We start from the raw sequence: 27,989 nt of genomic DNA, 5'->3' as shown, positions 1-27,989 counted from the left end.
GCTCTTCCAACAGAGGAGGGAGCAGAGAGACCTTTGAGGGTGGATGACAGAAAAGAGAGGAGAGCAGTAACATCAAAAGGGTCTACAAAAGTGCAGTGATGAGGTGAATCCCTCAATTCAATTTCATTTAAAGGGGCTTGATAGGCATTCAAGAAACAATATTGCCAGAGTATAAAAACGTATATGTGCACTATAATAATTATATGAATATTAACTTATTAATATAATAGTAAGATTATTATACATTAAAGATATACTGTATATATAGAGTTCAGTACATTTCTGACTCCTTCTCTCAGATCCCAGAGGAGCATGACCAGGAGAGTCAGGTGAGGATGGAGCGGCAGTGGAGGTTTCTGAGGAACACCCGCGTCAGGAGGCAGAGCCGAACCATCACACAGAAAGGTGAGTGACGCACACACACTAACACACAAAATTAGATGAAACATGCATGTTAAAATGATGATTTGTTTCTTTGACATACTGTACAACGAACATTGAAAGCTTCAATAAAGTGTACTCTTTATAGAAACAGTGGATTAAAGTGTAATGTGAATGGGCTATTGTCTATAAAGACTTTGTTTGTTCAGCTTTGTTTGTAAATCAACACAAGTTTCAACATGGTCAGCAACAGTAACTTACATTCTGTAGAGTTCACCACCTGCACAGCACTTAACAGCAAAACGGCAAAGTAAGCGACTAGCTGCTTAAGAAGGAAGCAAGCTAAAGGCTAGCTGGAAAGATCATTTTTTGACAAACGCTAAAAAGAGAGTGAAATTGAGACTGGCATTGGCCAGGCGGCCAGAAACAACCTCACATGTTGGTGTTCAAAGTATAAATAAGCAACTGTTTGCAAACGGGTCAGCAGTAACCGCTTTAAAGTGAATAATATCAACGTGCTTAAGAAAATATGTTTTACATGTCATATTAGCTGACACTTTTGTCCAAAGCAACTTATATACACTTTAATTCTGTAGACATGCCTGAAGGAGCAATCTGGATTGAACTATTTCTAATTGATAAGAAGTAGGGCAGTCATTGTTACACATAAAGGCTGGTGATTCAACCATGAAGCGTTTAAAAAAATAACAACAAATTACCAAGTTTGACCCAAAGTTGCTCCCATAATACCAGCGCTGAGGTTTACCATGAACCACATGGCAGTGAAAAGGCAAAGGAATTGGCATTAAATATGTGTATTTCACCAACTAGAGACCACTGGCCATCAATAAGAGGCATCAATACCTCGATGAAATGGAACAGCACACCTTCATTCACTTTAAGTGACGACGGAAGAAAGTCACTTTGCTGAAGCATGCACAAGCATAATTCACTTTCATTTTATTGTTGTGGCTTTCAAGGATTTTGAGGCTTGGATTGGGGTTATGAGGTTCAGAGTTTCTACTTTGCTTTGTCATCACTCGACAGCATATATTTCCTTTTTGTCATTTAGCTTCAGGGACCTCATGTTTATTTATTCAGTTTGGTTTGTAGCAACTGTAATTACTTATTAGAACTGCAAACAGTTCTCATTACTGTCACATGTATTCTGTTACTCCAATAAAAATTAATTTAACCTTGAAGGAAGAATTGCCTCGTGTTGAAATGTGCTTTATAAATAAACTGGCCTGTCCTTGGACTCCAAATGCAACAACTTATGTACTTTATTATATTTGGACAGACAGAAGTCCCTGGCTTAGAGGACAGGATTCTTACCTTTTGTACTACAGTCGTTTCTGATAGAAGCTCTACCTGCAGTGTGTCAAATAAAGTGCAAAAATCACAGAACATAAGCGCTGAGATTTTGTCAGAATCATGTTAAATTAAATGTATTTAGAGGGGAAATCAGGGTGAACTCCAGACTGAGACACGACCAGGGTGCCCCTTTGTTTCTGACATGAAAGTAAGTATGCAGTGAGGCCAGAGATTGAGTGCAATCTACCCATAGTCAGAACCAGTGAAACCAGAGATGTAGTGGTCGATACCAATACCAGTGAAAACTAAAGTTCTCAATGCCATAAAAAAAAGAAACGGTAAAAAACACAAACACGTTGTGGCCCCGCCCCCTTTTTGTTGAAAACATTTTCTGTCATTTTACTTGCGGTAAATAAATAATTTAATTGAAAGCAATAGAGGATCTATGTCCGGTCAGTCTGCCGGTGGATGACTAGCTGGGAACGGCTGACACTTAAAGTGAGATTTATGATCAAGTTGACCTTATTAGCATCATAATGTACAGTGCATCCGGAAATTATTCATACCCCTTAACTTTTTTTTCTAACATTTTGTCATGTTACAGCCTTATTTCAAAATGGATTAAATTCATTTTTTTCTCAACATTCCACACACTATAACCCATAATGACATAATTTTTTGCAAATGTGTTAAAAATAATAAAATGAAATATCACATTTACATAAGTGTTCACACCCTTTGCTTTGACACTGAAAATTGAGCTCAAGTGCATCCCGTTTCCACTGATCATCCTTGAAATGTTTCTATAACTTGATTGGAGTCCACCTGTGTTAAATTAAATAGATTTGACATGACTTGGAAAGGAACACACCTGTCTATATGAGGTCCCACAGTTGACAGTGCACATCAGAGCACAAACCAAGTCATGAGGTCCAAGGAATTGTCTTTAGACCTCAGAGACAGGTATGTATCAAGGCACAGATCTGGGGAAGGGTACAGAAACATGTCTGCAGCATTGAAGGTCCCAACGAGCACAGTGGTCTCCATCATTTGCAAATGGAAGATGTTTGAAACCACCAGGGCTCTTCCTAGAGCTTGCTGGCCAAACCAAACTGAGCAATGGGGAGAAGGGCCTTAGTCAGAGAGGTGACCAAGAACCTGATGGTCAGTCTGACAGAGCTCCAGTGTTCCTCTGTGGAGATGGGAGAACCTTCCAGAAGGACAACCATCTGTGCAGCACTCCACCAATCAGGCCTTTATGGTAGAATGGCCAGAAGGAAGCCACTCTTCAGCAAAAGGCACATAAAAACCCACATGAAGCACCTATGCCCCTTTCACACCAACACGGTTCCAGGGCCGGTTCGGAGCTAGAGCCTGAAAAGCACAGTTTTTTCCTGTTCACACCGCAGCGGAGTCGCCTCTAAGCTCCGAAAACCAAAACATTTTCGGCCTAGAAGCAAGAACCGCATACGTCACGCTTACGTCGGAGGGGGGGGGCGAGATTAACGTGAGCTAACAGTTTATGGCGAGTACGGCAAATAAAAGTTGTAACAAGCAGTTGTGAGCAAAGTGACTAGAACGCAACCACACACTTATAAAAAAAAACACACTTTATAAAGTCAGGCAACACTAACCAGGCTTCGTGTGATTCTGTTTATTTGTACCTTACTTTGACCATTCGTTCGCTGTTATTGATCATTGTGGAGAGCAGGCAGACGTTTTGTTTTGTATTATAGCAGCTATCGGATGGAATCAATACATGGGCTGCACAGGTTGTCATGTCCGACTATCACAAGTAGAATCATAATGAAAAATACGCCGGTAAAATGTGCCTGTAGAAAACGGCTTATGCCACAATAGGATAGCAACAACAAGTAGTCAGTTTAGCTTCGGTTGCTATGCTAACATCACCCATTTTATACCAGAGAAACTTTAATAACAGCGTTGTGATGCCAAACAGCATCAATTCATACTGAAACACATTCTCTTTGGGGATATATATCAGCTGCTTGTGTGACAGTCAGACAGTGAATACTTTACAGCGGCCGCTGCCGTGTGAGCTAACCCGGAGCTAACGGGAAGAGCAGCACTGCAGCGGTCGGTAAATGCCGCTGAAACACAATAATAAACAATGAACCACGGCACTCTGGAGAAAAGTATAAGGTTGGAGAAGTCGTTATTTAATTGAATCTGGCTTCGTATGATTAAAACACGATCAGGGGAGAAAATCAGCGACGTAAATGGTGACGTCATGACGCAGCAGCGGCAGCACCACTCGGGCTCTGGGCGGTGTGAACAAAACGGGCTGAAAATAAAAACCGGTTCCGAACCAGAAAAGCTCTAGCACGGAGCTAGAACGGGAACCGCGTTGGTGTGAAAGGGGCACTAGAGGACTCAGACCATGAGAAACCAAATAGTCTGGTTTGATGAAACCAAAATGGATCTCTTTGGCCTGAATGCCAAGCATCATGTCTGGAGGAAACCAGGCACCGCTCATCACCTGGCCAATACCATCCCTACAGTGAAGCATGGTGGTGGTAGCTTCATGCTGTGGGGATGTTTTTCAGCGGCAGGAACTGGGAGACCAGTCAGGATCAAGGGAAAGATCAATGCAGCAATGTACAGGGAGATCCTTGATGAATACCTGCTCCAGAGCGCTCTGGACCTCAGACTGGGGCCAAGGTTCACCTTTCAACAGGACAACGACCCTAAGCACACAGCCACGATAACAAAGTGTGTGAATGTCCTTGATTGGCCCAGCCAGAGCCCAGACTTGATCCCGATTGAACATCTCTGGAGAGATCTGAAAATGGCTGTGCACCCGACGCTCCCCATCCAACCTGATGGAGCTTGAGACGATCTGCAAAGAATGATGGGAGAAACTGCCCAAATATAGGTGTGCCAAGCTTGTAGCATCATACTCAAGAAGACTTGAGGCTGTAATTGCTGCCAAAGGTGCTTCAACAAAGTATTGAGTAAAGGGTATGAATACTTATGTACATGTGATATTTGAGTGTTTTATTTTTTATTCATTTCAAAACTTTTTTCATTTTTTCATCATGGGGTGTTGTGTGTAGAATGTTGAGAAAACAAATACATTTAATCCATTTTGAAATAAGGCTGTAAAATAACAAAATGTAGAAAAAGTGAAGGGGTATGAATACTTTCCGGATGCACTGTAGCTGTGATAAAGTGTTTCCCATAGACAAACATGTATTGACTGACCGGGTCCCATTCATTGCGATCTCCGTCTTTTCTATGGAGGTCCTGATGCCAAGGGTTAAGAGTGGATGTTTTCATTTATCTTCCTATCTCATAGGTAAAGGTATAGAACATCTGAACTTTGGATCTTTTTGTTGTTTGACATGCAGCTTTAAGGCATGATAAAACATTCTGCACAATCCGCTTAGCACCAATTCTTTTTTCTTCACCGGAAAGTGGGCGGGGCCATTATCTCACCAGGCAGTGATGTAGCTTTGCTCTCGTCTATAGGAACCGATGAGCACAATGGAAATGTTAAATGTCCTATTTAAAATGTTATCGTTTCGACATAACACTGGTAGTCTCCGATAGTCCTCCAGTAAAACGTGTACTTTTATGTTTCAGAATGCCAGCACCTACTTGGTTCTAAATTATCGGTTCTTTCGACACAGTCAGATACAGCCCCTTTGTGACTCACAGCCCCCCCCCCCCCCCCCACACACACACACACACACTTTACAGAGCCTTGGGTGCAAGCAAACTCCTCAAGTGTATTCAGAACTTTCTCAAAGAGAATAGCTAACACCCCAACGTCATTGGCAGCCCCATCCACACACACATACATACATACACTCACACAGTCACGAGGAGATTGGCGTCAGAGCTGAGGCTCTCTCGCACACGTCTCCCCCCTCTTCCTGACTGCTTGCTAAATTCCCCTCTTTTTTTTTAAAGAGAGAAGCAGTAGGGTTGCCCTCATTCAGTCTGTTCCCTCCAGATAGAGATGAGAGGGGTGGGGGGGGGCTGAGGACAGAGGAGGCGAGACGGAGTCAGTGAGGGTAGAAAGAAGAGAAGATGAGCAATAGAAAGATTCTGTCTCGTAAACCTGATTTTACTTCAGTGTTTTTTCCACTTATGACGCAAAGCGTACCATACAGTCCTGGAGTCCTGGGGTGGGTTCAGATGTTACAGCAGTTATATGGACTGTGTCTTCAAACAGCTCAACCAAAAGGCTAATCGATGAAGATGATGAAGATTAGGGTCTTGCTCATCTTTTAAACAAAGGCCTCAGCATCTTTTTCCCTCCAACTCCATTTTTTTTCCATCCGTGAAGAATTCATGATGGAGTTTCCTGATTCTCTCTCATCTCATGACGGCGGTCTCGAGAGTGCTCAGGTAGCCAAGGACAGGCTTGTGTGTTGTTGCCATGACAACATAGTGTTAAGCTATGAACTTTCCCTTTGTGTTAAAACTGCCAAAGGGGGGCACTACCAGATTTATTTTCTGTATGTTTGGTTTATTTTTCTTGCTTGCCTCCGGTCCTACTGTATAGCTGTAATACTTTATTTTTCCCACACTGGTTCATTCATTCCAGTATGTTCTGGTTTTAAAGCTCTTTCATAAAGTAGATATGTATTTCTCTTCTGCTTGTCCTTGCTTCTGACCTGTCCTATTTGCAGCTACAAATCCTAATTTTCCCCACCGGCATTATCAGTCTCATCTTAACTAGAGAATACATTCTTTAACCGGCAAACACCCAAACAACATGCTGAAATTAAAAGAATGTGATTTAAAAGAAAATGTATTTCATCCAAGCACACACTGAAATTACTCACTAAACACTCATAGACACTCAATAATTTACACAACACTGAGCAGGATATGGATAATTCAGACATTTACTCATTTTAATTTTGAAGAAACTATATAGTTGATAAATCATATCAAATAAAACAATGTTTGCTCTAATGTTACACATTTACATTACAGTTTTCAGTGATTGAAACATGTTCTTTGTATGTAAATGAGGCCAGATCTAAAAGAAAAAGCATGTAAACGGCTTGAACTGCTGCTGTTTGAGCCTGTTACTGAGGCTTGGTAGCCACCAAAAATGTAAAAGAAAAATAGAAACTGATAATATAATATCTTTTCAGGTTTCTTTTTTTTCAGAACTCCTGATGGTTATTGAATACTTTTTTTTACTCCATTAAATCTACCCGACAGCTTTCGTTGCTTTATTTATGTAGTTAATTAGCTAAAACAGAATACAACAAAGAAAAAAATATTTACCAGCTTTGATAAAAAACATGAATGCACCACCATCATCCTAATGCAGTCATTTTTGCACAGTTAGTATTTTCATTTGTGATATGTATGGTTTTGAATGCAGGACTTTTACTGCAAACATTGTGTTTTACAATTTAGTATTTCTGCTTTTACTTATGTAAGAAGTTGGAGTTTCTATTTCTACCGCAGGTACAGGCAAGTATTTTTTGTTAGAGCAGTTGTAAAATGTCAGGACATTTTATCACAATATTGGTCAGGTCATTACATCATTGGGTTTATTTTCTCTTTGATCATGTGAAGAGCAACCTTTATTATATTTCTGGCAGCTATTACATTGTTAGCTGTAACAGGAAACCAAATATTTTAAAATGTACATATTCAATAAGAACAAACAGGCTAGACGCTGGAGAAGCTTCAGGAGGCGGGAAGCAGTAAAAATCTAATCTGTGATTTCCCACTTTCTAGAAATTCTCCTCCTTTTTACACATGTTCCCATTCTGTCTTGTCTCCCCCCAACACAGGTGTTTCCCGTCTGGATGATCAAATATTCATCAACCGCAACCCTGGAGTACCATCTGTTGTGAAGTTCCACCCCTTCAACACCTGCATCGCCGTGGCCGACAAGGACAGCATCTGGTCAGAGAATAAAAACCTTAATCAGGCTTTACATGCAAATGAGTCAGTTTCAATTTAAAATTCATAGCAGTTTAAACATGTCTTATCCTATGTTGTCTGTGTTTGGTTACTGCAGTTTCTGGGACTGGGAGAAGGGCGAGAGGCTGGACTACTTCTACAACGGAAACCCTCGCTACACTCGCATCACCGCCATGGAGTACCTGAACGGACACGACTGTTCCTTACTGCTCACTGCAACAGGTGAGACACAGTCAGAGTAACACTCAGATCTCCTTCACATGCCCCTCGGATGGTCCCATTTCCAGAGTTGAGAAGTCATTGTTCTAATTTGAATCTGCTCATTGGCTGTAATTCATACTATGGAAACAACATGGACACCCCAAAGAAGATTCAAGCCTACTTCACTTCTTTGGCTAAGGAGGTTTTTTTTTGTCTGTTTGTCAGGATAACGGAAATGTTGCTGGCCCGACTTTCATGAAACTTGCTGGAACTTTGTGTAGCATGGGCCGAAAAAATAACTCGTTAACTATGGGGGCGGATGCAAAGATGTATGCAAACAGTGCGAGATATGGCAACAGTGCTTGAATCGTTGCAGTATTTTGAAACATGTGATCCTGACTCGGTACATTTTGAACCAATTTATTATTATTGAATGCTGCACAAAACCCTGATCTCCTTATGTGATCCACCCCCAAATGATTAAGGTTCTTCCTTCACCCATGATGCAACCTTTCACAAATGTTCATAATTATCTTGTTATCCTGATCTCAGACAAACCAAGCCGAGAACAGATCCTCCTTGGTTGATCAATTAGAAACTGTTTTCTTGAGCGAGCAGCTCAAATGTTCACGCCCACCAGAACTTTGGAAATCGCAACGAGACTCATTCGAAGCAGCAACAAGCCTTAAACACTTGACTCTTACCCCCACAAACACACACACACAGCACTCATGTGTATTCATCATCATTCATCAACACAACACAGCAGTTACCCTCCACGGCTTTGTCTCCATGACCCAGAGGAAGTGTAGAGAACAACTCCACATTCCAACAGAAACACACATTTATTTAGTTTCGTCTTAACAGCGCTACATTAAACTGAGAGTGAGCGCTGTAATTTATTGCCCCTCTCCTGCAAACTTGATAAAGCTCGGGGATTAATACATTTAGATTCCATCTCATCAAAAGGTAATGTGCACTCGTTCGGCTTCTCTCCATCAGTCAGCTGAGGAGGATATCTGGGAATACATTGGTTATAAAAAATATACAGCATTAAAAAAGTAATACACAGAATGTAAATCAAGTAGAGACTTTTATAGGTTATAATAGCTCTCGCATAACAGTGCATGTTTTATATTTGTCTCTGTGTCTTAGTGTAGCTGTGTTTCAGCTACACTGTTTATGTGCTGCATTCTCTCTTGATTCTCTTAAAGAGGACATATGCTCATCTTCAGGTTCATATCAGTATGTAGTGTCTCTACTGGGACATGTCGCCATGCTTTAATGTTCAAAAAGCTCTTTATTTTTCTCATACTGCCTGTGCTGCAGCACCTCTTTTCACCCTCTGTCTGAAACCAGACAGTCTGCTCTTATTGGTTATCTGGCCGACTCTGTTGTGATTAGTCAACGGCCGAGAGATGTGTTGAGGATGTCTCGCCCTCAGCATATCACGTACGATGTGTTGGAGCGCTAGCCAAAAGAAGACCAAGTACTGCATTCAAGATCTTACTGAAGTAGAAGTACAGAAGCATTGGCATCAATATACTTAAATTATATATATACTTAAGTACTTTAAGTAACGGCTAATTTCAAAATAATTTATTAAATAACTAGATTATAATCATTGCTGCAATCATATGTCACTCACAGCTAGGAAAGGTAGTTTTAATTGGGTTATTTACTGCTGCTGGATATCTGAAAGAGGCCCTATGATGCTTTTGGGGGTTTTCCCTTGTCTTGTAGTGTGTTATGTTTTGTGCATGCAAAGGCTAAAAAAAAAAAGGCTTTATCTTTTTGTCAGTGTGTGTAATTTCCAACACATGTTCTAAAAGAGCCCTACATTTTTGTATCAAAATGTTCTGCACAACATGCATTTCAAAATCCATTAAGAGTACCAACAAGTGTTGTGCTGCACCTTCTTCTGGCCTTAGCCTCTGTTTCTCACTGCATCTCTATTTCTGTCCTGGCTCTTACTCTTTACCCCCCCCCCCCCCTTCTTTCTCCAGATGATGGAGCGTTACGTGTCTGGAAGAACTTTGCAGACCAGAAGAACCCAGAGATGGTGACGGCGTGGCAGGGTCTCTCCGACATGCTGCCTACCACCAGGGGTCAGCCCGGCACCGGAACTCACAGTAAGACCACTCTCTAGTCTATCATAACCCCCCTCCACCAATCCATACTCCCACAGTACTGCCCCGCCCCTCCCAGTCACACTCACGCACCCCAAAAATGAAATGAATGTGTCAGGCTGAAAAACATATATGAATGAATGACCATACAGCTGAAATAAGGCAAGGCACGTTTATTTATATAGCACCTTTCAACACAAGACAATTCAAAGTGCTTTACAAAAATGAAAGACATTAAGAAAATGGCATTTAAAACCAGTCATTAAAAAGCAAAGATAATAAAATAAACATTAAAAGAAAGAATACATGAATAAAAGTTACAGTGCAGTTTAAGATATGAATAGTTCAATTAAAAGCAGCGGCAAAAATAAAAGTCTTCAGCCTGGATTTAAAAGTAGTCAGAGTTGCAGCGGACCTGCAGGTTTCTGGGAGTTTGTTCCAGATGTTTGGAGCATAATAACTGAACTTCTCCATGTTTAGTTCTGACTCTGGGGACAGAAAGCTGACCCGTCCCTGAAGACCTGAGAGTTCTGGATGGTTCATAATTTAGCAGGAGGTCAGAAATGTATTGTGGGCCTAAACCATTCAAAGCTTTATAAACCAGCAGCAGTATTTTGAAATCAATTATTTGACACACAGGAAGCCAGTGTAAAGACTTCAGAACAGGAGTGATGTGATCCACTTTCTTAGTGTTAGTGAGGAACCAGTGTAAAGACTTCAGAACTGGAGTGATGTGATCCACTTTCTTAGTGTCAGTGAGGAACCAGTGTAAAGACTTCAGAACAGGAGTGATGTGATCCACTTTCTTAGTGTTAGTGAGGAACCAGTGTAAAGACTTCAGAACAGGAGAGATGTGATCCACTTTCTTAGTGTCAGTGAGGAACCAGTGTAAAGACTTCAGAACAGGAGTGATGTGATCCACTTTCTTAGTGTTGGTGAGGAACCAGTGTAAAGACTTCAGAACTGGAGTGATGTGATCCACTTTCTTAGTGTCAGTGAGGACTCGAGCAGCAGCGTTCTGAATTAGCTGCAGCTTTCTAATAGATGTTTTAGTGAGACCTGTAAAGACACCATTGCAGTAGTCCAGTCTACTGAAGATAAAAGCATGGACAAGTTTTTCTAAATCCTGCTGTGACATTAGTCCTTTAATCCTAGATATGTTCTTTAGGTGATAGTAGGCTGATTTAGTAACTGTTTTAATGTGACTGTTGAAACTCAGGTCAGAGTCCATGACTACACCTAGATTTCTGGCTTTATCTGTTGTTTTGAACATTGCAGACTGAAGCTCAGCGCTAACTTTTATACGTTCTGCCTTGGCTCCAAAAACCATTACCTCAGTTTTATCTTGGTTTAATTGGAGAAAGTTCTGATCCAGTCATTGATTTGTTCAATGCACTTACTCAGTGTTTGAATTGGAGAATAGTCTCCTGGTGAAATGGTTAGGTAAATGTGGGTGTCATCCGCATAGCTATGGTAACTTATATTGTTGTTTTTCATTATCTGAGCCAATGGTAGCATGTTAAAGAGAAGAGGCCCCAAGATGGAGCCTTGAGGAACCCCACATGTCATATTTGTCAACTCAGATGTGTATTTACCTATACTGTAGAAACAAAGTTGTTTCTGTCCTTTAAGTAGGATTCAAACCAATTTAGAACTGTTGCTGAAAGTCCCACCCTGTTTTCCAGTCGGTCTAGTAATATGTTGTGGTCAACAGTGTCAAACGCAGCAATGAGATCTAATAATACTAACACTGAAGTTCTGCCACTGTCTGTGTTTAAGTGGATGTCACTGTTGAAAAACAACTTTTGCAATGATTTGAAATAAGGTCCCTCTAAAACAGTTATGACAATAATGGAGCTTTGTTAATTTCATTAGTTGAAGTTTTTAAACTCGGATGACAATATAAAGTTAAAAAGGACACATTATTGTTTTTAAATGAGACACTTTAAACACATGACAAAGTAACAATTTAGTTATTAGAAAAGATCAGCAACCCCATAATAAATCCCTCCCTCATAGCAATAGAACAGTGTAATTACCAAAGAGTTTTATAAAGTAAAACATTTAGATTCAGAAAATTGCCCAGAGAAGTTTGAACTGATGCAAACAGTCGTATTGTAAAATCCAGGAGAGAGCGTCACGTATGTTCTTTTACAAAAACTGATGCAATGAAATGAAACATGATATAAATGGAACTCTGCTTCCACACTGTTGTAGATTATTTTTGACACAACGTGGGCAGCTCTTTATTTTTTAGTCAGTTGTCTGGATGAACATTGATCAGTCAAAAATAACAGGCTCCAACTTGTTGTCAGCCTCGCCGGGATCACATATGCCAACTCCGTCATACTGTAGGTATAGCCGCATTTCATAAGCGTCTCTCACTGCAGTCAAATAAATAGTGACTGTTAGATAAAATTAAATGTAAATGTACATACAGTAGTTACAGTAGAGTATAAAATAGTAATGTCCGCAAATGTTATCAAAATGTAAACATAATCTGTTCTTGCTTGGCTAAAGCTGTCCCTTTCCACAATGTTTCTCAGAAATCAGAAATGATCCTCCTAACTGACGGACATAACCTCATTAAAGAAAGAAAAACACGTAATTGTTTAGCTAATTGGGAGCATTGAGAGCCTAGAGTCAGGCTCTGTTTAAATGGCTATCTGAGCAGAGGTGTGTGTGCCGCACACTGTGTTCACATAGTGTCTCCATCACTGCAGAGCCACACAGTCACAGTCTGTGGGGGGGGTCGCAGAGAGACGATACCCTTAACTAGCAGCCTGTCTGTCTGACTTTCACCACACATCAGCCCCGAGAGACTCTCCCCTGCGGAGGACTCTCTCACAGCGAGATGTAACATTTAATGGCGCGCTCGTTATCCTGGAAGTGTCGTTGGTGACAGTCTCTGTCCGCCTGCAGATGAGCCATCAATTTTAATAAACAGCCGCTCCACCGAGAAGCTTTCACTGAAGAGTCAAGCTTCAAATTCAGGGGTTCAAATGTTGTTTTTACAGTTAGCAAGAAACTCCAAAAAACTGCAATCTAACACAAACATCCCCAAACACCATCTCCCCACATCCTGGATCGATAATCAGTTTAGAGTTATGACCAATGCTTAAAAACAGCTCCCAGATCGAGCACAATTATTATGAGCTTGTGTTTTTTTTGTATTTCTTCCATTCCTTGCATTGCCTCAGTGGCATTAATAATGTAAAACCCGATGAAATATTACTCTGTCTTTATGCTGCCAAAATACAAGTCTGTAGGTTGGTGTGAGCGTTTCTGGAGGAGACGCCAGCGGACACACACACACACACACATACACCATTCCCCCCCTTCACACCCTTTCCTCGTCCCTCGTCCCTGTGGTCCAACCACAGGTTTTCCTCATGTTCTTCTTCAGTGACCCTCTCTGTACTGCCTGTGTTCGTCTGGCTTGTTTCTTTGCCCATTCTTTGACATTGGTTTGTGTTTTTCCCCTCATCTTGAGGGAGGATGAACAAGGCAGCGAGCAGTTTTCCCGACTGCCGCAACAACAAATCTTTCTATTGCTGGTCGTTTTCAGTGATAGAATGAACGTCTTTATTTAATTAGCACACCTTCAAACCAGTTCAATTATTATAATTTAGGTATTTTTCTTTATTCCAACTCGTCCAAACTTTCATGCAAACACGCAGATTGTCTTCACCCGGCCTGCTGCGCCCCCTGTGGGCAGTGGTGGACACTAACTAAGTACATTTACTCAAGTACATTACTTATTTTGGGATAATTTTACTTTACTTGAGTATTTCCATTTAATATCACTTTATACTACTACTCCACTACATTTCAGAGGCAATATTCAACTTTTTACTCCATTACGTTTATTTGACAATCATATTAACTAGTTTATTTTTATATATAAATACACAAGATGCAGTACTACTTATCAATTGTGTATTTTCTCTAAAATCGGCTCCAAATTGACAAACTACAATATTAGAATGCTTGTACATATTCTTTATTAATACAATACTTTGAAAGAGCCATCTGCATACTGGGTACTTTCACTTCTGATACTTTAAGTACTTTTGGATTCTAATACGTTATGTTACTGAAATTGGCAATTGTGCAGAATGAGCCCGTTGAACTTTTCAATGGTAAAAATGTTGAACTTTTACTACATAAAGAGGCCCTATTATGTACTGGGGTTTTCCCTTTCCTGTAGTGTGTTATATAGGTTTGTGTGCATGTAAATGGTCTGCACAGGCTAAAACCCCAAACATCAAAGCCTTGAGACATGTAGTAGAGGCACTAAATACGAATATGAACATGAAAATCAGCAGAATAGGGCCACTTTAAGTACAGGATCGGAGTACTTTGACCACCTCTGTCTGTGGGGAAGGGAGGTGACGTTCGGTGTCCTGCAGGTGTGGAGGTTGGGGGTCCTGTGCAGCTTCCACAGCCCCTCTTTGTGATGCCGAGGTGTGGGTCTGCATGCACAGGGGGGTTCTTTGCTAATGTTTTGCTTGCTTTGCTTTCCCGCTCTCCTTCCTCTCTGCCCTCCTCCTCCGTCCCCCGCTCGCAGGTCTGGCACGAAGGGTCTCCATCTATCTTGACAGGAGTAAGCAAGGAGGTGAGTGTCAGCGTTCTCTTCTCTATTCCCTCACCTCCTGAGCAAAGGCTAAACAGCCGGTACACAGCGTGCCTCTTCTTTGTTTTCCTATATCCCCCCCTGACCACCACCCCACCCTTCATCCTTTCATCTGTTCCATCACTCCATCGCTGGCAGCGGTGATGTATTTCTACAAGTGCTAACATGCCCTGTGCAACAAGCTGTTCTTATAACTAAAACAAAGAGAAGACCTGCTCCTCTTAGTTACTGTTGTTATGCCGACATACCTTTGATTTATAGCACAACACATGGTATGAAGTTTAAAGTGCAGGCAGGGTTTCGGATTTTCATTCTTAGTATTTTTTTTAACAATGTGTTCTCATGTTCTCATAATGAACTTAACAATTATGATACAACAAGGACTAACTGTTGTCCTCAGCAAATGTAATGCTATTAGTCAGATGTGCAGGTTTTGTACTGAGCTTTTTGTATGTAACATCACAGACTATAACCGTGTAAAGTAAGATATACATTGGTACAGTTGTGACTATACACATCCGTATGAAAATGTGCCTGACAATGATCACAGTGGCTCTCTTCTGTCTGTCTAATGCTAGAGAACAGAAGTTAGTCTGTGTATTAAAGGTGTGAAAAAGCCTTGGGGTGGCAGCCGTAGTGAGCCAAAGCAAAATCAGGTTTAAACAGAACTGAATGACACTTAAAAGATACATTTCCACGATATGGTGCAGTAATGAGTCCAAACCCAGAAATGAGTTTGCGTTTGAGCATTTCTGTGCTCCCTCATAACGGAGTTATCAAACTTTATGTACAGTTCAATGTATTGTTCCTCTGACTGTAGGCCCGAGCACATCACTTCAACATGTGGAGAAAAAACAAACACGACAAACCTGCCTAGATACTGTTGCTAAGCGGTTAGGACAACCGCTGTTTTGGGGAGGGATTTTAGAACTGTCAATTGCAGAGCAAATTTGTCTTGAATCCATACAATGCGTTTTGAAAGAACAAGAGCATTTGCCTCAAAATGGCTTCTGTCATGTATTTTAAAAAAAAGAAGGTTTTAAGCTGGCCTCAAAGGTGTCCGTGCTTAATTGGGAGTGTGCTAGTTCTGTGTGATTTTAATAGCATAGAGCCACCCAGTCCGTCTCCGGAGGGATTATCCTGTAAAACTCCAGGGAGCCGGGGAAATGAGGGGACGGGGGCTGACAGCGACTGGAAGAGCTTTCCTGCTGCTGCACAGCACACTGACTTCACATATCTACAGATTAGATTGAGAGTCCTGATCCACATACTGTTAATTATGTTTCAACTTTTTTTTACTCTTTTAATTTCTCTCCATTCCCCTTCCTCGACCCATGAAGTTGTCGAAGATTACAGTTGTTTTCTTCCTGGTGTCATCTTTCTCTTTGTCCCTTTTCTTTTGGCTGCATAAGTGAAAGTAGGGCAGCCCTCTCCTCTTTGGCTTTGGGGGGGGCAGACGCTGTGTCCTGTTCTACATTTGGCTGCCCTGCCTCGTGCCTTGTTACCATCGGGGCTTTGCAAATGTAATCCAAAAACGGGGATGTGAAGTTGGATGGAGGCTCCTGACATGAAAGTGTCAAAATGTGACAAAAAGCCTTAAGGCTATTTTCTTGTGCAGCCTTTGCTGGGATTCAAAGCAAAGGGGTTCATAGTTTAGGCCAAGTGTCGGAAACATGTTTTCCCTTATATGTTGTTGGAGAAGTGCATTTTTAGTAGGAAGGCAGGAAATCAAAACCCTTTCTCAGAGTTCAGCAACCTGTCAGTGGCTCAGGTCAGGACCAGATACTGTGTTACTTCTGGTTGCGTTATTTTCACATTTACAGCTTGGAAATACAAACAATAACAAAATGGCCCTGGTGTGGGATCCGGTTTTGGTCTAAATTCTTTCATAGCATGACAGTTTAATCGTTTTGGGTTTGAAAGTTGCCGGCAGGTGCTGTGTAGGTCTTAAAATAACTTTTCACTTGTTGCAGATGGTTTTCCTCTGCCTAGTGTTACTGAGTTCATAGACTTTACTGAAGGGACATACAGATGTTGTTCTGCTTTTGAATGTTACTCTGCATTTCCACTTCAGTACAGCATAGCTCTACTCAACTTGACCTGCTCTTTGACTCTGGTTCCCTTTTATTAACAATTAGATTGTACCTAGTACAGTTTTGGTTTCACCTCAGTTAAGGTTTCAAGCAAGCTTTTTAAGTTACAGCAGTTCTGCTCTAGCGATCAGCTGAAAATGCCTACACCTAGCAGTTTCTATCTCCATTACAAATCTAAATAGACAAATGAACTTGTTCCAAAAACTGAGTCAAGTCAAGACGAGCATTGCTTTGTAAATGAGGCATTAGACGGTAATGTTCTATATTCTCACAATTGGAACTTCTCCCGTCTTTAAAGGGGCCTGCTATACATTCAGTAACAGTTTCAAGTTCTTGGAATCACCTATGTAAAATGATGTAAGATCGTCTCCTGTCCAAAATAATCAGCTCGAGTAGGTTGAGCTTCATTTCACAAAGTAGGGTATATTACCTCCCAGAACCTCAGGCCTTAGTCTGTAAAGGTTAGACACATTCTAAAGCCGAGAAGTCTCCCTGCCAGTCAGAGTGCTCCGTCACTTTCTCTGAGCGGCACAGGCTGGGGCAGGTCCCTGTAATCCTGCAGCCCTAGCCCTGGAAGAACTCTTCAAAGCATCACGATGAAGGAAGAGAGAACCAGGAAGTCCGCAGCACTGGTTTAATGAGCTGCAGTGTGTGGGAGTGCTACTCCATCACCAGAGATAATAGCGCAGAAAAACAATGCAGAACACGATGCCTTCTCCAGAGATCAAAAAAAAAGGGGAGTGGAAGAAAGATATGTATGCAAAGAAATAGATAAATATATCACTAATTAGGTTAGAGTGTCTCGGCACACTGGCACAGGAACAGGATGATGTACTGCTGGTAAGAAGATGTTGCTGTTAAAGATTCAATAAGGGGAAAAAACACTCTGCAAACAATTTCATTATTGTTTTTGATAGTGTTATTGGGGGAGAACGTTTGATCTGAAGCAGGGAGGGAAAGAGAGGAGGCTTAAAGAGAGAATGAACATCGAAGCTATCTTTACCTCCACCTCTGTAAGGAGATTTACAGCTGAGGGAACATTGCCCACACTCCTTTGCTCCCGTCCGTCCTCCTCACATATCTATTCTCCATGTCCGTATTGATTTCTGTGTGGGTAACTAAGACCCACAAAGGTTCCCTCTAAGGCAGAATTGTATCCCGTTCTGAGCAGCTGAGGGTTGACTGCGTGCAATAAAAGCTGAAAGGTTGGGTTTAAGGTTTCAGATGCTTGAGTTCTGACCCCTAAACTCTGAGCAAACTGTTTCGATTGGAGTCAGGGAGTCGTTGATCGCCTAGAGGGGAGAAGGAAAAAGGACTGAGGGAAAGATGTAGGATAGAGGAAGTGGATGAAAGGAGAAAAAGAGGACTGGAAAGATATCGCGATGCAAGTTCTGCATTATCCTTTAAATTGAGGCCCTGTCTTGAAGGTCCAGTGTGGACGATTGATATGTTTTTTGACAGAAATGTAATATGATATACAATAACTGTGTTCTTCATTAGTGTATAACCACCTGTAACTAAGAATTGTTGTATGTCTTTTGATTAAATCAAGCTCTTCATTCCTACACAGGTTAGAATTAGGGTTATGTTAGGGTCAGGCATTATGGACAGCCATGTTTCTACAGTAGCCCAGAATGGACAAACCAACCACCAAGAAAAGAAGGGAACAATTGTGACCTGGCCTCTTGTTTGGGCTCCCAGCATGTCAATCTGGCAAAGAGTCCACCAAGTTTCAATATAATGGGCCAGTAAACCTGCTGACAAACAGATACAAACAGAACTGAACATGGCGAAGGTCATTAGAGCATTAGCAGTGCTTAAAACGATCAGTAAAGAGCGGCCAAACTGTTTCTAAGTCGTACCAACATTTGTTGGAATGTGTGCCTCGTATTTGAGAGGAAATGCTTGCACACTTTTCTGTGTGTTTGGGAATCTTCCGTTCTCCACCCCTCTCATTGTAACCCAGATTTGCTCATCACAGAGCTGCGAGCTTCAAAGGGAATGCCTCCACTCTTCTAACAGCCTCGGAAATGAGCCGGCGTCAGGCGTGCGGCTGTGAATGTGTCACTGACTGAGCACAGTTCTGTGAAGTGGTTCTCCCTTCGTGCTATCCCGCCCCACCCCACATGTACACACGCTACAGGCAGTGTGACGCCTGAGCGGGCAGGATGACGTCACTGTGGAAGATCTGAAGCTTTCCTTTGGGAACTGGGGTTTCCTGACAACCTAAGCCAAGTAGAACAGTAGAAAGCAGAGACGGCTCCTTGGAAGAAAGTTAAGCTCTGTCATAACTCTGAGAGGAGGACAGGAGGTGAGCAGTGGGAGAGGATCAAATGATGCAACGGTTACCTTTTGTTCTGCGATTCTACATCGTTCTGTTTCCACATCAAAATACTGTAAAAGGAGCCAATTAGGATTAAAAGATGCTGATAAAGATTGACGCTAATATATAAAGCAAGGTCGTGAAATAGGTGGGTGCGATGTTTATCGATTGTGAAAAAATCATGAGGAGGAAGTGACTAAGAGAGAAAGTGGAGGAGGAAATGAAGCATGGTGTCAAAGATTCAAGAGGAGAGGAAAGGATGCTGTTTCTGTAGCGTCTGTGATAAGAGCATCCTTGTGAGAGAAAGACCTACCAGCCTCTATTCTCCCATTTGGTTTCCAAAATAGCATTTTCGGTTTCTGTTTCAAGGCTTTTAGGAAATGTGGTTCTGAGATACATTTTTACAAATGTGTAGCAACTAGGATCCAACAGAAGTTTTTTTCGGACAAATAGTTTAAAGTCAAGATCCACTTGGTTACCTCTGACAAAGCATTCACTATTCCTCCAAACATGAACTGCAGCATCCGGCTCTGTAGAAAGCTAATCAGTGCATAACATGTATTGATTACTTATTTTTTTGTTACCATGGCTTTAAAAATGTTGAAGGTTGCCTTATTGCAGAATTTTGCGAACTCAGCTAGACGTAGCTCAACTGACCCTTAGCAACAAGTGAAAAGTGGTGGAGGCGTTGACTTCAACAGTAACGTCAACCATTTTGTTTTAGACTTTAGATCTAAAGCCTTGAGGTATCCATGTGACTGTCTCCATTTAGTTTTTTTTGAGCCTGAATGTCAGTGAGAGGAGCGGGGGCCAGCAAAGCAAATGACATGCTAATGGTAGCTCAGCAAACCAGAAAATATATCAGATATTTGCATTGAACATTTTTGAAAAAGCCACAAAGGCGTAATGCACCTGTCACTCAAAGGGTCTGCACCATTCATTTAGTTTAGGGTTAAGCATTAATATAATTGAACAGGTGAGTTCCCCCCCCCCCCTGTACACTGGTCAGGAATAAAAAATCCCTGTGTTCCCTCCAGAGGGCAAGATGTGATGAATCATAAAAATGATGCAAGCTTTCAGAGCATTAAGCCCTTCACTGGGAGCGAGCGGACCTCCAGGCTGCAGCCTCCCTGCCACTCAGCCAGCAGAGAGAGAGGGTGGTACCGCTGTGACTGCCAACACATGAGGGTCCTGCTGTCTTCAGCTTCTTGCCTCCTCACTTTCTCACTTGAGTGCCGTTTGAGTCATCTAAGCCAGAATCTGCTGACAGGCTCTGATCCAGGGTCAGCGTCTGCATCTCCCTTTACGGGAAGGATGCTATACCATGCTTCCATCTGCATGACATTTCTAAACATGTGGAACTTTTATCAGAAACACAAACTCGGTGACAATGAGTCATATATAACTTTTATACATTGAAAAAAGTTATTTATTATTGCTCATGCACCTGCTGTCTACAGAAAACTATTGGTGGTTCTGCTCAAGCCTTTGTGGTTGATATCAGTCACACGCTGGTGCTGAAAGCTGTTTCTCTAATCCGTCATTTGACTTGCTACATGTGGCAGCCGGAGCCCTCTGAAACCTCCACAGACTGTGTGTGTTGTGTTTCAGGGGGACAACACATGCTCTGTGTGTTTGTGTGGGTTTACGTGTGTGAGGGTTCACTTATAAATCAAATTAACTCAAAACCCGTAAATTAAAACTGCAGTTCACATATTGTGTACAGATTATATTCACTTATTTAATATGTTATACTCGGATACTGGGCACCTTGTTGACACAGCATTAATTGTGATTAGTTTTTTTAAAGGCTAACTGCTTAATGTCCCGTGTGTGTGTGTGTGTGTGTGTGTGTGTGTGTGTGTGTGTGTGTGTGTGTGTGTGTGTGTGTGTGTGTGTGTGTGTGTGTGTGTGTGTGTGTGTGTGTGTGGTGTGTGTGTGTGTGTGTGTGTGTGTGTGTGTGTGTGTGTGTGTGTGTGTGTTGTGTGTGTGTGTGTGTGTGTGTGTGTGTGTGTGTGTGTGTGTGTGTGTGTGTGTGTGTGTGTGTGTGTGTGTGTGTGTGTGTGTGTGTGTTGTTGGGGGTGCCTCAACGTCTGCATGCTGGTTATCATATCACTGTGTCAGCAGCATGAGAGCAATGTGTGTGTCCGTGCGTGTGTTCCTTGTGATGGGCAAAGTGTGTGTGTGTGTCATTCTAACCGCTCTGGTCCCGCTCTGTAGGTGCGGGCATGGTGGTGGACTGGGAGCAGGACACGGGACTCCTGATGACCTCCGGAGACGTGCGAGTGGTCCGGATCTGGGACACGGACAGGGAGATGAAGGTCCAGGTACTGAGAGTGTGTCTGTCACAGAGAATACAGCTGGACGCATGTCCATTTAGCAACTCGTGAAAGTAATAAACTTGGCTCTGAGTGGCTGTTGCTGAAGACCTTTGTTTTGACTGATCTATTCTGTAAATCAGCGGATATTTATCTTTAGTTAAATAACTTTCCAGTACAAACACAATTGTAGCCGTTATTATGCTTAAGCTCCCTCTCCATTCGTTCAACTGAGCCGGGATTGGGGGCGGGGCTTGCACAACACAAAAGTGTCTACGGGCCCAGATATTTTGTGCTGGAGAGGCAGGCTTGTGAATCTATTTATTAAAATAAAAATATTAAGTATATCTAGTTCATATCTAGTTATTTCCACTTAAATATAGTAAATATCTACTAAAAAGTCTGGAATTTCAAATTTGAAACAGTGTAGGAGCCCTGTATGCGCACAGTGTACAGTATACTCATGCTGTTGTGTCTCAGTAAACTAATGGAAGTCTGTAGAAGAGTCAGCACCATTAGTGTGTTTTGACACACGTAATGATCGTGTGCTAATCACAGTGTTGATGGATGGACGGTGTGCAGGTAGAGCCTGTGGCTGCAGATGCCAGCGCTCTGCAGATCACATGATGGACGACTTCACAGAAGCTTCAGGCTGGAGCCACACGAGAACGGTAACGGTCGTATCCGCTACAGTTCTCTATCATATAGACCAGGGCTCTCCAACACGTCGATCGCGAGCTACCGGTAGCTCGCGGGCAGCTTTTCAGTAGCTCGCCGCTCGATTATCGATTATAGCGTAGTAAGGTTGCTTATTGATTTTTCGGCCGCGGCTGGACAATAACGTTTTCTTATTTTAGAATTTTTTCTGTCACACGAATATCAAATGGTCGGTGACGCAGAGATCAAGGAACAGACGTGACAGCAGCACAGCGACATCACACACGGAGCAGTCTGCTTTCTCCACCAGCACCAGTCCAGAACCAACAGCAGAATGACCCGCTCTGAATCAGGCCCTGTCGCTGCGCCTCAGAGACACACAGGGAGGGATTTGTGTTTTTTGAAAAACACTCGTTATCGTCATGTCAGGTTTTTGGTGGATTTAATCAAGTCTTGGATTGCAGAGTATGAATGTCCTCTTGCTATTTTCCGTTGATAAATACTTGTGTAAAGTATGTGAAGGCAGGAGGAAAGCTTCCGCGATCACCGTCTCCTCTGTTCCTCCAAACCCCGCCCCCTCCCTGAAAATAATGAGTGACAGGCTGATAGTGACCCGATAGAAACTTTATTATTCACTTAATCACTGATTGAGATATGAAGCTAACTTAATCTCATACATTCATGGGATTTATGTAACAGTAAGACAGAGAAGGTAAGTGTGCACCCACATGCACTATTTTTGTTTTTATAATGCTGTTGTAAATACTCCTGTTGTCTGCTGTGTTCAGACTCAAGTCCTGTGTGTGATGCCACATTCAGGACATTCAGTGTCTTTTTTTTAACAGAAGACCGTAGCTAGAAGCTGCAGCTAGACTGCAGAAGTATTAGTTTTTTGTTTTTGAGGATGGAACCATTTTCACACACAGATATAGGGAGGCTAGACCTATACACTTGATTTATTATGGTTTATAATTTAATGTCAAGACGAAGAAGATGGCTGAACAACTGTTCAGTGTCAATCCTGTGGAGATCTCCAAAATAATGTTCAGCTTAAGTCTCAGCAAAACTCACAACATTTCTGGAGCCTTGTAGACACCAAAAACTATAGAACATTCACCAAGCAGCACTGAAAATGTCTGCTTTATTTGGTTCTGTTCTACATACCTTTGTGAAGCAGCTTTTTCTGACATGAATGAAATCTAAATACAGAACAAGACTGACTGATGGACATAATTAGAGTGAACCTACTGTAAGTGGGTACACTCCAGCAGACTCCAGTATGGTGGACTGCATGCAGTGCCATTCATCTCACTAACAAAAGAGTGAAATGCTTGTAAGGTGGTGATTAAGGACACTTATGTGAATGTTCAGTGATGTACTTATTATGTGGGCCATAATAATATGTGAGAAATCTTCGTTTTCTTGGACCTTGATGTGAAGTTAAGATTTTTGATAAGCTTTAGGTATTGCAATTTCACACGTGTACAAAAGTATAGCTTAATTCAACTGATGAGGGCTATGTGAATAAATGTAAGCGATGTGATGCAACTAGCTCTTGGCCACTTTCATTTTTTCAAAGTAGCTCTCAGATGAAGAAAGGTTGGAGACCCCTGATATAGACGGTTCGGCCACACGAGGCCGACAGGGAAACGCAAATAACGATAACGGGTCCCAAGGTGGGTAGATCTGCGGACGAAACGCTCTGGGGGGCCAAACGGCTCCGTGTCTACGCCCTACACGATCATTTTCTGATAACGATGACGCAATAGCCCCGCCTCTCCCCACCTCTCCTGCTCACCCCCGTGTCACCCGCGTCATTGCCGATGTGTTTCGCCAACAACAGTTTTCCGAGTGTTTCGAGCCAGGTCCCGGTATCTCGCAGGACAGTGCACCCAGCAGGTGCCTCCAGCAGACCCCCCCGCACGGCAGAGTTTCCGTTAGCCGAAATCAAAAATTCTCCAGTCAAAATGTCGCTTATTGTTTAGGTGTCCTTTGACATTCAGGCAGTCATATCATTAGCTAGATCTGATCGATATGGACATAAACGCGAGTGAAGTCTAATCGGAGAGAGAGAGAGATCAGAGATCAGCTGCTGCTGACGGAGAAAAAGAGCCCTGCCTCTCCTCACCTCTGCTGCTAAATCCACCGCGAAGAATAAACAGAAGGGCAACCATGGAAACCATGCTCGGAAGTCTTCTTCGCTGCTTTTGGTGTATTTTGTGGCGGAAGTACAGCGCCACTTACAGGCCCGGCATATGTACTACAGCGTCTCCAGCGGGTCGAGCGGTCTCGTGTGGAAGGACACGTTTCTGGTGTCTCTTGCGTGTGGACGGAAGACTTTTTTATAACGATTTTGGTTAGTTTGCGTTACCGTTCTCGTGTGGCTCCAGCCTCAGTGGGGAACGAGCGTTGTATTATTGACAGCGCTGCCTTTGTTCTACTGTACAAGCCTTTAATGGCAGACATCTGTTACAGCTCACATATTTATATATTAATAGAATAAGCAGTGTTTTATTCCACTGTACAGTATTTCATTTAATTGTATCTTATTTTTACATTGATATAGTCTGCATGTACATGCATATTAGCAACAACATTTTCTTGCACCCTTTTATTCCTGTTTGTTTTTCTTCTTCTTCTTGGACCTTTTGTATTGTTCCTTTTTATTTCTGTTGCATGTTGGAGGAGTCTGGGACCTTTCATAACTACTCTGTACATTTTATGCATAGGAAAATGAAGCGTTTGAATCTTGAATGTGATGGGGGTGTTTGTGTGTATCCACCAGGACATCCCCACAGGGGCGGACAGCTGTGTGACCAGCCTGTCCTGCGACTCGCAGCGCTCCCTGGTGGTGGCCGGGCTGGGAGACGGGTCGGTGCGCCTGTTCGACCGCAGGATGGGTCCCAACGACTGGTAACACTCTCTCATTCTGATTTATTGTGGAATACTAGTACTAAAATGAAATTATGAGGACAAATTCTAGGCCCCCTTTGCAATCAACTTTGTCAAAATCTAAATGTGATTTTATTTTCATTATTATTATTATCAAACCCATTATTGTTATTATTTATTTTGTAATCATAACCACCACCATTATTATTATTATTATTATTATTATTATTATAAATATGCATATGAATAGTAATTTAGTTTGAAACTTATTTGTTTACTAATTATTTTTGGCTGTTTTTTATAACTATTTATTTATTACTATATGTTTGTTTTGGGGTTTTTTACATTTTATTTCTAAATATATTTTTTCCTTTCTGTTTTTAAACAGAATGTAGTGTTATAAAATAATCATTTTAAAAACCCTCTTTCTGTTTTAATACGAGCTCAATGTGCTCTCATCACAGAGAAGGTTAAATCATTTAGTTATATTCAGTTTAATATCTCCTTGCATTATTTAAATAGTTTTAAGAACACACACACAGCAGTTTCTGTGGGCATAAACTCCCACACAGTGCTACATTATTCACTTCTCTAATCCATACTTATTATATATAGTGTGCTGTAAATCTCCCTTTGGGCCGAGCCCCCTCTTTAATGGACCCTGGTGACCCCCTATCCCCCCAGGTGGTTAAACATTATTTTAATCTCAGTCCCGTAAGGGGAAAACAAAGCAGTTAAACAATGAAGAGGCCCATCAATCTTTAAGTAAAGCTATTTTAGTAGTTCTCCTCAGGCGTGAAGTTGCATCTTCCAGCAGCTGTGTTGATCGGTCCAGAGGACGGGATCATTCAGGGAAAGTTCGAACATTCAGGATGGAATGTTGCATATATGAAGCCGTTTACAAGTCCTTACTTTAATCTAAAATGAGGAAATTGTTGTGAATTTCCGTGTTCCTTCAATGTTAGTGAGATCAAATGCACTTCCTGTCCCACCTGTAGGCAGGATGTATTTGACCGACTGTGATAGAGTGCATTGTGGGTATTCAGGTAAGGCTGAATTCTAAAAAGATATTTGCAGGATTTGTTCCCTGCAGGAGACTCTTGCTTTCTCCATGTACGATCCCATGGTGCCACCTAGTGGGCTTTCACTCTTAATGCATGTCCAGCAGAAGGAAAAGGCCTTTAGACTGCTGTTTTGGATTATCTTTAGTTGTTTTACATAAGAATGTAATCCCAAATCCACGTGAACATGAGAGGAAGAGCTTAACATAACAGGGTGAAACACTGTTTAAATTACATTCTAAAATAATACACAATTATTCAAAAATTAAACTTTTTAAAAACGTTTTTCTTTCAAATCTTTATATTGAGCTTGCAGAATCGGTAAATCAAATTCAGAACTAAAAATGTGTCTGTGACAGCGAAAACCTAAGAAGAAGAGCCAACCAATTCATAGTCACCCACACACAAAGAAGAACCAAAGTTAAAATACATGTAATTAGAACAACACATTTTAACAGTATTCCTACAGTAATTATTTTAAAGGAGAGGTGTCATGGCCATTTCCACTGATCATAATTCCATTGTTGAGGTATACTAAAATAGATTTATATTGTGCATTTTTCCAAACTCACATTGGTTTCTCATACAGCATCTCTGTAAACTACGTGTATTCACTGAATTTCACTCTCTGCCTTTAACGGCTCGTTGTAGCTCCAAAAGCTCCAGCCCCCACCCTCCCTGTGAGCACAGTGTGCTCTGATTGGTCGGGACGTTGTGAATCGCGCTGAGCTCCGTGGAGGTGTTGCTTCCTTGTTTAGGATACATAGCGAAACACAGCCAAACTCATCCTGAGCACACACAAAGTCACATCCGAAGTAAAAACAATAAGTGTGGCTTGATATTGAGTAAGGAAAAGGTTGATAAACGCTGTGAGAATGGGTCTGCAGAGAGAATGGGTCTGCAGAGAGAATTTTGCCGTGATCCCAACTGTCTGTTATCAGCCTGCAGCCAGGGAGGAGAAATCAGCTTAACGTAACGGCTCCGCGGACGTAACGTAACGGCTCTTCGGGATTGGTCCATTTCGTTCCGGGTACCGCTTGACATCATGCCGTACCCGGAACGAAATGGAAGAATCAAATGGCCAGTGACGTATCTCCAACGAGGCGTTTTGGGGAGGTATTTTCTGTGTTAGAGTTTTACTCGCTACAGGGTGTACTTTGAGGGTTTTGACTCTGCACACCGTTTACATGCATAAAAACCTTCATAACACACAAGGGGACGGGTAATAACCGGAAAAGCATGACATGGGAGCTTTAACATTTGAACCAGACCCTTTATTTTTGTATCATTGCCTCTTCTGCTTATCACAGCAACAAATAAAACTCTACCACTTTAGTTGGTGCGTGTTGCCCTATTATCAGGACTATTACCACAAGGTAAGTCGAAGAAGTTTGGCATTCAACACTGTGTGTGTGTGTGTCCGCAGCCGCGTGATGACCTACAGGGAGCACGGAGCCTGGGTGGTCAAAGCTCATCTGCAGAAGGAGACAGACGGACATATTATCAGTGTCAGGTATGCCTGTTATTTCCTCATGTAACATTTCATGCAGACGTTCCAGTTGAACTGTTGTTGCCTGTACTGACTCTGGCGGCCCCCCCCCCCCCCCCCCCCCCAGTGTTAACGGAGACGTCCGGTTCTTCGAGCCGCGGTCACCGGACTCGGTCAACGTACTGCAGACAGTGAAGGGGTTAACGGCCCTGGACATCCACCCTCAGGCCAACCTGTTCGCCTGGTGAGTGTGTTGGTGTACATGCAGGTTCACTAAGTTCAATATCGTTAACTATGTGTTTACTTTACTTGACGTCCAGTGTTACACACAGCAGATGTTTGAAGTGATGTTGTGTCTCCCCTTCTCTCCAGCGGGTCGATGAACCAGTTCATAGCCGTGTACAACGCTAACGGAGATGTGATCAGCAACATTAAATACTACGACGGCTTCATGGGGCAGAGGATCGGGGCCATCAGCTGTCTAGCCTTCCATCCTCACTGGGTAAATAACACCGCATGGCAGGGAGCTTCAAACATTTCAAAGTTTGGGTAGTAATGTATAATAATGAATGA

At 42.1% G+C, this 27,989-nt stretch overlaps 1 protein-coding gene across 5 annotated transcripts in view; it reads left to right on the top strand.

The window, feature by feature from the left end:
* Window positions 1-27,989, top strand: part of rptor (regulatory associated protein of MTOR, complex 1) — a 219,666-nt gene that overhangs the window by 188,385 nt on the left and 3,292 nt on the right. For 4 of the 5 annotated variants that reach the window (XM_034130268.1, XM_034130259.1, XM_034130240.1 and 1 more), the window contains 10 exons: window positions 300-405; window positions 7,485-7,599; window positions 7,715-7,839; window positions 9,825-9,950; window positions 14,518-14,565; window positions 21,220-21,326; window positions 24,760-24,887; window positions 27,354-27,440; window positions 27,544-27,660; window positions 27,789-27,918. In XM_034130268.1, coding sequence (XP_033986159.1) covers window positions 300-405; window positions 7,485-7,599; window positions 7,715-7,839; window positions 9,825-9,950; window positions 14,518-14,565; window positions 21,220-21,326; window positions 24,760-24,887; window positions 27,354-27,440; window positions 27,544-27,660; window positions 27,789-27,918 — 1,089 coding nt within the window. The remainder of the gene's footprint in view (window positions 1-299; window positions 406-7,484; window positions 7,600-7,714; window positions 7,840-9,824; window positions 9,951-14,517; window positions 14,566-21,219; window positions 21,327-24,759; window positions 24,888-27,353; window positions 27,441-27,543; window positions 27,661-27,788; window positions 27,919-27,989) is intronic. The other variant, XM_034130250.1, reaches the window with a different exon arrangement.

Source organism: Trematomus bernacchii, unplaced genomic scaffold (genome assembly GCF_902827165.1).
Source record: "Trematomus bernacchii unplaced genomic scaffold, fTreBer1.1, whole genome shotgun sequence".
Lineage (NCBI taxonomy): Eukaryota > Metazoa > Chordata > Actinopteri > Perciformes > Nototheniidae > Trematomus > Trematomus bernacchii.
The sequence above is the reverse complement of the archived record's forward strand: the minus strand, read 5'-3'. Positions and strand labels throughout refer to the sequence as shown.